The sequence below is a fragment of the Microtus ochrogaster genome, unplaced genomic scaffold (genome assembly GCF_000317375.1).
Source record: "Microtus ochrogaster isolate Prairie Vole_2 unplaced genomic scaffold, MicOch1.0 UNK271, whole genome shotgun sequence".
NCBI classification, from domain to species: domain Eukaryota; kingdom Metazoa; phylum Chordata; class Mammalia; order Rodentia; family Cricetidae; genus Microtus; species Microtus ochrogaster.
In genome coordinates, this window is record NW_004949369.1 from 49,951 (window position 1) to 60,306 (window position 10,356).

At 36.9% G+C, this 10,356-nt stretch overlaps 1 protein-coding gene across 1 annotated transcript; it reads left to right on the plus strand.

The window, feature by feature from the left end:
- Positions 1 to 3,916: 3,916 nt before the first annotated feature.
- LOC102002747 (vomeronasal type-1 receptor 4-like) lies at positions 3,917 to 4,864 on the plus strand. Its single transcript, XM_005372198.2, has one exon. It carries the CDS (start codon positions 3,923 to 3,925, stop codon positions 4,862 to 4,864), a length of 942 nt encoding a protein of 313 aa, XP_005372255.1. The 5' UTR covers positions 3,917 to 3,922.
- The last annotated feature ends 5,492 nt before the right edge of the window (positions 4,865 to 10,356 follow it).

Below are 10,356 nucleotides of genomic sequence, written 5' to 3' on the forward strand. Positions count from 1 at the left end.
ATAACTCCTTACCTAGTTAGTAGAAAAAAAGAGTCTGTATTTTTTCTGTTTTCTATTCAGTACTTTAAGAAAGTGAAAGCGATAATTCTTTATATGAAATTTATTGGGTATATTTGATGTCATTTGTAAGGAATTATTATATAAATAAATTCTTCTAGGAAAAGGCTCTGTTCAGACTTTCAGTTATTCCTGGGTTTATAACTGCACTTTTCCCCAGGATATTTTTATATCATTATGTTCAATTTATGTGCATTGAGTTCAGTTAGAACTAATAATTTCTTGCACAGATTGTGATATCACTTTCCCAATTACTTGTACTTCAGTAGAATTCTCAGAACTCATGAATGACTGTATTCAGTGGGGTGTTCTGATAGTGAGCAGTGCTAGGATCTAAAAGTCAATAATTATCTTGATTTGGTTGGGATATCCAAGAGAAGACTAACTACATCCAGAGACTTCTTACAGGAATCACAAACATTAGACTTTGTTAATCATTGAATCTTTCCTCCTAATCAGCCTCACAAATCAGGATGATGTATAAATCTCTCCAAACATATTTTCTCACTGGAAACACTTAGAAGTTACTCAACAGTGTCTGTGGTAATAATCAACTGGAAAATTTCAGAAAAGTTCTTTTATCCCAAAGCAAGCTCTGTCATCATAACTGTGGGTGAGATCCTAATTGCTTTTCTGAAGGGAGTTGAAGTCACTGACCTATGAACCTTTATCTTCGGGTTGTACCGGTAATCTCACCCATAGTGTCTGTCCTGTCAGGAGTTGCACACTGAGCTGAAAGTGCTGCAAAGGGAAAAGTCAGGTGTGTACATTGTTTTTCATCCTTAATGGCAAAGAAGGCAATGAAGAGAGGTATGGTAAGTGCATACATCTTAAAATTGACTCTTGGTAGAGGCAGAAGAATAGAGATCCAACCAAGAAACAGGGAGACTTTCTGAGCTGTATGCAAAGTTAGTATGGAAAAAGGAGTGTCCGCTGAACTTATACTAATTCTTGATGAAGCAAAAGAGTAATAAATCTTCTCTCAGATTGTCTACTGAAACTGTGAAACCTAATAATATCTGATTTCAAACAGGATCGTGTTAATTACATGACTCAGGTTTCCGTTTATTGTACAGCTGAATCATAAATTAATTTTGCAATATGACAATCACAAATTTTGTAAAATGATTTTGTATTTATAAGTAGACCTGACAAATGGAACTAAGAAAGTCATCTAATCCTAGGATGTAACTAGAATCTAGCCCTTTTTGGGGGAAATGTTTTTAGGCACTACTATATATGTGATGGGACAAGAACTTTCTTTCATAACAGTAACTGTTTTCTTTCTTGAACTTGGAAAAGCTATGTTAAAAATAGAAGTGGCAATGTCAGTGTATATCATGAATAATTCTGGTCTAACACACATACAGTTTCTGTGATTACCCCCGGTTTAGTGATATTCTGAAGTCACTGTATTCTCAGAATGTGTTTTCTCTTTCCATTCCGAAATTTTCCAGAGTTTATAGCCTTATGTATGTCAGACAAGAGAATAAGTTTTTTTTTTTTTTCGAGACAGGGTTTCTCTGTGGTTTTGGAGCCTGTCCTGGAACTAGCTCTTGTAGACCAGGCTGGACTCGAACTCCCAGAGATCCACCTGCCTCTGCCTCCCGAGTGCTGGGACTAAAGGCGTGCGCCACCACCGCCCGGCTGAGAATAAGTTTTGTTAATTCCGCAATACGTATTGTATTTAACACATTTCATGCAATTTGTAAAATTGCATATTTTACAAATTCTGTGCATGTTTTGTTTACAAGTTGTTCATAAGTTTTGATTCATTACTAATAGATTTACATCATAACAACATTCGTAATTAAAGGTTTAAAGTGGAAGTTTGGGATAGAGTTCTCTTGTATTCAGGTGGGCATGAGCTTAAGTTAGAATGTGGAGCCAGAGTAAAGCTTCGGTTGTACTTACTCAGACATTTTTATTTTATAATTTTTGAGTCAGATTCTGATATAATACTATACTTTCTTGTCAGCCTGGGACGGAGAGTTAACTGACTGTGCCCCTTCCTTACTATTTGAATTATAACTGTGGGCTCCCACCTCCAGATTTTTATGTGAATTTTGAAGATTGTAGTTGGATCCTCATCTCATAGAACAAGAACTGGAACAGTTTAGCTATGCCAATTAGTCACTTCTGGTCTTATGGTAAAGACGAAATCGTGGATGTGTTCTCTCTTCTTTGCATCACCCCTTCTTTTTATTCAGTAACTGGGGTTTGTGTTTCTTATGGATGATTCCTAAACACAGGGTGAATTCCACTGCTGCATGTTGTATTCATGTTCTTCAAGATGTTGTCATCTATTGTATTAAAATATTTCATTGAAGTTGTATATTTATTTATAATTTCACAGATTAAAAATGAAAACTACCTTGCTATGTCACACATAGATCAAGAAACTAAGCATTGTCCTGGTGTCAATACTCGGAATCCCTGGACTGAGGCAGGAGGATTGCTGTACAGTCTAGGCCTGCCTGCATTACTGAAGAGGACTCTGTCTGAACACACTTACAATCAATAAATAGCAGATTAAATTGTTAGATTCCATTTTATTTAAATCACCACATCAATAATAGCGTTCTCTTTTGTTATTTGCAGTAGTGGAAATTATTAGAGATAGGTTCATGACTCTGCTATGTTACGAGCCAAGAACAACATTTCCATTTATTTATCATTGTATAATTCCTAATATAAAGCAAGATCTATTACATTTTCAAAGTTGATTTATCTGCATTTCAGTAATATGGATGCATTGCCGATTTATGTACATCAGCATCGCATAAACATCAGTCAATAATTGCACTGCTAGAGTACAGGTTTGTACTTTTTGTTTTCAAGTCATTTATTGATTATAAGTTCTGAGCATTATCTGTGTAGGCTTATCTAGTCCATAAAAACTAGGGTTTCTACATGAATATTTAATTCTGTTCTACATTCTCATAGCCTCTCATTTGGAAAATTGTGTGATATAATGTGAACATCATAGATTATACCCAGGAGTCTTGTTTCATCCACATGTTTGCCAAGAGTTACAGTTTTCTATGACTTTTGCCTCATATTTCTACTGTTGAGTGATGTACCAGATAATAGATCAGATAGAACTCTGGACTTTCTTCCCATATGTATTATTTATCAGTTATTGTCTTATTCTATTTTTTGTTGGAGTCATTCATATGTGTTCTCTCCATTATGTCAGATAACAATACTTCATGTGCCACATCTCCTCATATTAAATCTATACCACCATTCTTACATGGATATGTGTAGGGCATGGAATTCAAGTAGTTGCATCTTAATGTAATATTTTCTAATTTATTATTTTCACCTCATGATTAGTGCTATTTAATAAAAGAAATTATCAAAGGACAGAAAAACATTCTCTTTTCTGTTGTAATGTTTTTTATTTCAATGTTATTATTGGTATTTAAAAGGTATTCACAATGGATTTCTTCCTTGGTGTGGATGGCAAGACAAGACTTTTTCTCCAATATGGGTGAACTTGTAGAATTAGGCACTTTTTCATTTTGAACTTACTGGTCATTGTTTTTACCAGGATAAATTTGCCCTATTCTTAGTGTTGCTTTTGTGAGTAGTAGTATAATGGGAATTTGCTTCATAAACACATGCATTTGAAGACTTCAACAGTTCTTACTGTTACCATTAGTTTGAAAATAAGTGTGAGAGGTGTTATGTACAGGATCTTTATGAGCTGACCACTTTGTGCTTCCAGTCTTTACTTAATGTGATTCTTGTGCTTTTGTGATATCAGGAATACAGAATCTTCTTAACAAAATAAATCCAAAAGTTTTCTCTGAAAACTGACTGCTGGAGCAATTGTAAGTAGATTTTGCTCAGTTAAACAATGGACTCTAGGAATTTGGGAATAGGAATAATATTCTTGATAGAGAATACAGTTGGAATTCTGGGAAATGTTTCTCTTCTTTCCTACTACCGAGTTATTTATAATAAGAAACATAAAATAAAGCCCTTGGATTTAATTCTCATGCATCTCATTATAGTTAACCTCTTGATTATTCTTTCCAAAGGAATGGGCAACACAATGACAATTTTTAGCTTGAAACATTTCTTCAATGATTTGAGCTACCAACTTTTTATTTATGTGATAAGAGTTTTCAGGAGCATGTCCATTGTCACCATCTTCCTTTTGAGTATCTTCCAGTCTATCATCATCAGTCCTAGAAACTCCTTTTGGAAAAACCTTAGAGTCAAATCTTCCAAGGATATTGGTCTCTACATTTCTCTAAGCTGGGTCTTGTCCATCATGGTAAATGTTCTTTTACCTTTGTACATGTACATAAAATCAAGAAGGAAAAACATAACAAAAGAGATAAATTTTGAACACTATACTGTTGTAGGTAATGACAAAATCTCCATCTCCTTATATATAGCTTTAACAGTGTTTCCTGAACTCTTATTTTCTGTCCTCATTACCTGTTCCGGCAGCTCAATGATTATAATTTTGTATAGGCACAAACAGCGAATTCAACACATACGTAGCACTTGTGCTTTCCATAGTAACTCCCCAGAGTCCAGAGCCACTCAGAGCATACTTGCTCGAGTGTTCACCTTTCTGGTTATTTATACCCTCTCTACTGTCTCACATGGTTGCAGTGCTATACTGTGTGGTCAAAATTGGTGGCTTATGAAGATCACAGTCATTATAAGTTTGTGTTTTCCCACTTTGAGCCCCTTTGTACTTATGAGTCAATCCTCCCCTCTCTGTAGACTGTTCTTTCTCTGGATAAAGGATACAGAATCATCTAATGTTATTGTTACTATTTAAATTGAATGTTTTTTCAGAATACAGATTTGATAAAAGGAAACAATACAAAATGCTTTTTGGAAGACATTTTTCTGTACGAGTTAACACTCTACCCACAGCTACCATGTAAGCCATTAACTTTCAACACAGAAAGCCTCACTGTTCCAACTTACCAGTGGCCCTAATTCTTGTTATGAATAGGCTCCTGATCACTGCAGCTGCTCCAGATGTACAAGCCACAGTCTTTCATAAGCCAGATCGTATTTACACTCTAACTCATAAGAAAGCCAGAATCCTACCTCTCATGGGAACAAGCGAAAACATGTGATTAACAAAGTGTAAGAGTATCTTCACAGGACTGTGACTGGAGATTTATAATAAAAGTGTAAGCAAGCCATGCTGCTCTTTATGTATGCAGCAATTTATTCTGTACTCTTCTTTGGTTAATCAGGAAGGATTTTCTAAGTTTCTCCCCCCCGCCCCCCCCCCAGGATGTGACATTGCATTCAGTGGAATACGCTGCCTTCTTTTCTTCTTAATTATGGACAGAAAATCCTTAGATTCTTGCATAAAGTGTACATAAGTCCTTGGAGTTTGCGGCAGCATCCCAAGTTCCCAACAGTGTCAGTGACAACACCTGTAATTGTCTGAAGTGGGTGAGGATAAGAAGAAAGTAACCATCAATAGCAAGGTCATGGGACATTGGATGAAGACAATGCAAAGAGGTGAGATTATTCATGAGTTATTGGGAAAGTTTCAGAGTTCTGAAAGTAGTTAGGAGCCATGAATCTACCCAGAAAGAACTCAGCCATTATTTACTTCTTCTAATTATGCCCTACTTTCTGATGTTTCCATTACATCCTAAAATATTGGCACCCAAAATTTAAGACATTTGTGTTTGGCAGAATTTTTACTTTGTTTCAGTTTAAAAAATGCTCCTAGGAAGAGATGATGGGCATTCAAGGGAACATACATGGACAGCAACAAATTAAAGCAAGGTAGAACACAGTACCTTTGTGTTTTAAGAGGCCCCAGAAATTTTTAAGTGTTATGGTTATATGTTAATATTTATAGGGCTTTCATAAAACATTGAAACATGTCTGAAAAGTTATGGCTTTTTCCTTTGACATTGTTTGGAATATAAAAAAAGAATATTTGTAGTAAGATGCAGCCTGCTGAGGGTATAAGGCCAGGAGTGAGATAGTTTGATCTTATGGTAGATCAATTTTCAGTTGTTTGAGGATTCTCCACATTGATTGTTACTTTGTTTGGATACTATCAAACAACAAATACATTCCTTTCCAAATATTGTGACTCCACAAGTTTAGTATACAGCATTTGTAAATAAGGTATATGGTCAGACTCCTTTTGATCCTTATTTGTCATTCACATCTCAGATTTTCCCATCCTAAGCCATCATGACTGCACATACTGGAAATGACACAGAAGGATAACTTAAATACTATCAGCACTGCAGGTTATAAAAAATAAATGAAAATAGTCTGCTCCAAGGAGATTCCATCACCCCTGAAGTCTCCCTAAGTCTTCTGAGCTTTGTAAACAAGCAGTCAATTGCTTAGGTGGGAAATTGAAAATCAATGAAGAAATGCTAAAATTTGCACAGTGTAATTATCTCTCAATAATATAAACCTTTATCAGTGTTCAGCTCTTGATCTAAACCCTAGGAAGAGAGGTCTTCCTCCGGTTTTCCTCTATACTCACGGGTTTCTTTTTGCTATACTTTAGACTTTCTTCCATGCTTTGAGTGATCTTTTTCCTGGATTTTGAGTGACATTTTTTCTGCTTTGTCCAATGAACTGTGAGAATGTGACACTATTTTTTTTTGTGGTTCAATTCCCTGCCAGTTTACTATCTTCCCAATGTCTGAATCCTACAACTTTATTCTCTTGTTCTCCTGGTCATTTTTTTCATGTTGAACCTGGCATTGTGTTTAATCCAGGTTCAGTTAACTCATGTCTGATATGACTACGCCTATTTTTTCTTTCTCCATGCATTCACCCACTTACTCATCCAGGCACAGCACATGATCCCAAGCCTACTCTTTCCCTTTTTCCTTGCAGCACTTTCTCATTACGATCTCTTAGAGCTACCCTATATCACTGCACTAAACACGGTAGTGTTCAACAATTATCAATAATTTCTAGAGATCCCATGAATAGGAATATTTATGCAAAACCAAACACAGAAGAGAACAAATATCAAAAATGAGAATTGTTTTCTTCATGGTACCAGGCTAGTTAAAATAATTTTTTTTTTCTAGAAATGTGTCCTGAAGATCTTTGAAGTCCTTTCTGGACAATGAATGCCTTTTAGAGGTTGATTTTCTACAGTTTCTTCAATTGCAAAAATGTTGCTTTCAATGATACCTCAGAGTAGAGAAGTTGTTGAAGGATCTGAATAGTGTAAATGGCATAACTCATTGGTGCCTTTGAGTTTCATTGAGTGATCAGATGTTGGAATTCCTTGGTCTCTTGCCAGGTCCTTAATCATGGTTCAGGTAGCATAAACCAGTGAACAGTACTGATACCATATTATAGTTAATGAAATATGTCATCAGTTACCCATGGTGATCCTGAAAGACGGGGATAAATCCAGACCCCTCTAGCAGGAAAAAAAGAGCCAAAAATCTAGGATTAGCTTGTTCAGTGACTCTGTTTCAGGAACTAGCTGAAGATAAAGTTAGACTGTAAACTTGAGAATAATCTTGAGAAACAGGGAGTTACCCCCTTGTAATTATCACTGGTATTTTTGGAATTTTCAATGACTTGCATTACTGGGTTGTGATTTCTTCCCTTAAAATACCCCTTCTCCCAGCTACTTGGGGTCGAACTCCTCCCCTGCGTGGGTTATGAGTCTCGGCCCCAGTGCACTGGTTCTTGTCCTGTCAAATAAACCTCGTGTGATTGCAGCAAGGACGGTCTCTCGTGAGTTACTGGGGGTCTTTCAATCCTGTGCTGAACAGAAAATTGTAAACATAGTTTCCACTTTCATATGCATAATCAAAGAAGATATCATCACATTTTTTTTTTTACTATATGAGGTTCTGAACACCTTTTTCTTCTGTACCTTATCTCACAGAACAAGAAGTCTTTTTGACAGTATTTGCACTACATCTATTGATACCCCAGAATACACTTTCCAACATGGATTCTTACCAGACCTTCCTTCCTTGGTCAATTTTTCCCCATGCTGAAACTCTGGGTACTTTATTTATTTATTTATTTATTTATTAGCTTGTGCAATTAGCTGGCTGGTCCCACTTTATTTTTTTCCGTTTATTTATTTATTAAAGATTTCTGTCTCTTCCCCACCACCACCTCCCATTTCCCTCCCCCTCCCCCAATCAAGTTTCCCTCCCTTGTCAGCCCATAGAGCTATCAGAGTTCCCTGCTCTGTGGGAAGTCCAAGGACCACCCACCTCCATCCAGGTCTAGTAAGGTGAGCATCCAAGCTGCCTAGGCTCCCACAAAGCCAGTGCGTGCAGTAGGATCAAAAACCCACTGCCATTGTTCTTGAGTTCTCAGTAGTGCTCATTGTCCGCTATGTTCAGCGAGTCCGGTTTTATCCCAGGTTTTTTCAGACCCAGGCCAGCTGGCCTTGGTGAGTTTCCGATAGAACATCCCCATTGTCTCAACTCTGGGTACTTTAATGAAATATTTTCTATTAAGTTTGGCTAAGGGTATACAAAAAACAATATAGTGTTAAAATTTTTCATACAGTGTAGTGACTGTTTGAAATAGACTGTCTCACTGTGATACTGATATACAAATAACCGTTTTCTAGCAGGAAAATTAAAAGTTTAGGTTGCTATCCATGATAACTCACCTATGACACAAACTAGAACATTGATGCCAGGCCCCAGACCTCAGTGGCCAAGCAGAGACAGACCTGTATTCAGAGGAGGTGCTTTACCAAATAACTTAACAACTACAATTTAGCTAGCTTCCTGTCCAAAAGAATCAGTTTCCCATGGAATAAATGGTTCAACACATACTATCCTCTGAGCAATTACTCATGGAAATACTGCCACAATTCTGCTGACTCTTAGTCTGTGTGTACACTCTATCCTGTCTTCTCCCAGGAGCATTTCTTCTATAACTCTTTCTAGAACTACAGCCTTGAACCTCTTTATCTTCAGTAATCTCAAAAATAGAGCAGGTATCACTTCTGCTCCTGCCCTGTATCTTCTACAGTATATATATATATGTGTGTGTGTGTGTGTGTGTGTGTGTGTTTAGAATGCTTGTCTTCTCCATCACAAACAACAATGGAAGCCTATATGCTCAACTTTCAAGTACTTTAAATCATTATAAAAATAATGAATGACCCTCTTCCTTAATCCCGGAAACTTGAACCACTTCTCATTATAGTCACTGCCCTATTGTACAGGTCTATTAATCCATCTCATGCTCAATGTTTACCTAGTTAATTTCACTTCTTGTTTGTTCTTCCCAGTTCTATGATTTTCATCTTTATTCATAAATTGTGGATAGCAAATATCTACCAAAGCATCTCATATTTTCCACTATTATGTCCTTGATGATAGGACTGGCAGGAAAGCCATGGAATCTTTAGAATGTGGGTCTTGATGGGAAGAATAGATCATGATACATAGTTCATTCTAGAGAGAATATCAGACTTAAACACTTGAGCTCTTTTCACTTCCCAAATAATCTGAGTTCGAAATTTTGATTCTTCATGATGTCCCCTATTCTTCAGTATCATCTATTTGAGTTTACAACAAAAATTCTTCAATCCTTACTGCCACTGGCCTGGACTTGTATATTTTTCTGCAGCCATGAGCCTAAGTGCAGGTTCTTTTGTGTTCTTCAGGAAGCATTCTGTACACCATTTGTAAACAAGACAATCAAGGAGAACAATTGCAAGACAAAACAAGGAAAAGAAAAGAAAAAAATCCCTTTATTAGGCACATCAAGATGAACTGTATGATTATACAGCTGTGTAGGCAATAACCTGTTATTTAGTAAATAGTGAAGTTGTGACTCACAGTACTTCCAGTAATATATTTTGATAGTTTTCTTTTGTTCGTGTGTAGCCATGGCTGTCTTGAAGCTAACTGTGTAGATCAAGCTGGCCATGAACTCATAAACATCCATGTGTCTCTGTCTCCCTAGCAGTGGGATTAAATGCATGTGCTACCACCTCTCGGCTAGCAACAATTCCTGTAACCAGCACAACCAAACAGAAAGGTTTCCTAGGATGATGTGTCTTTGGGTCAAAAGCTTTGTAGTGGGTCACTAGGAGTGTTGCACTCCTGCTCATGAACCATGTTGAGGATAGCTATGACAATGTTCAAGAAGCTGAGGCACCATGAGGAAGCACAGTTGAAGACAGGATCAGGTTAGGTTTTGACTGATAGGGTATTTCCCACAAGCTCGAGGCTAGAGATGTGAGATGGTCGAATCCTGTGGACTCACTAGCAGTCATAGTGACAATGTCATTTCCTGCTGGAGCAAACTTTCTTAAGGTGT

What these genes read in the sequence shown, in the direction of transcription:
- LOC102002747 (XM_005372198.2), top strand. Translation starts at nt 3,923, where the DNA reads ATGGACTCTAGGAATTTGGGAATAGGAATAATATTCTTGATAGAGAAT.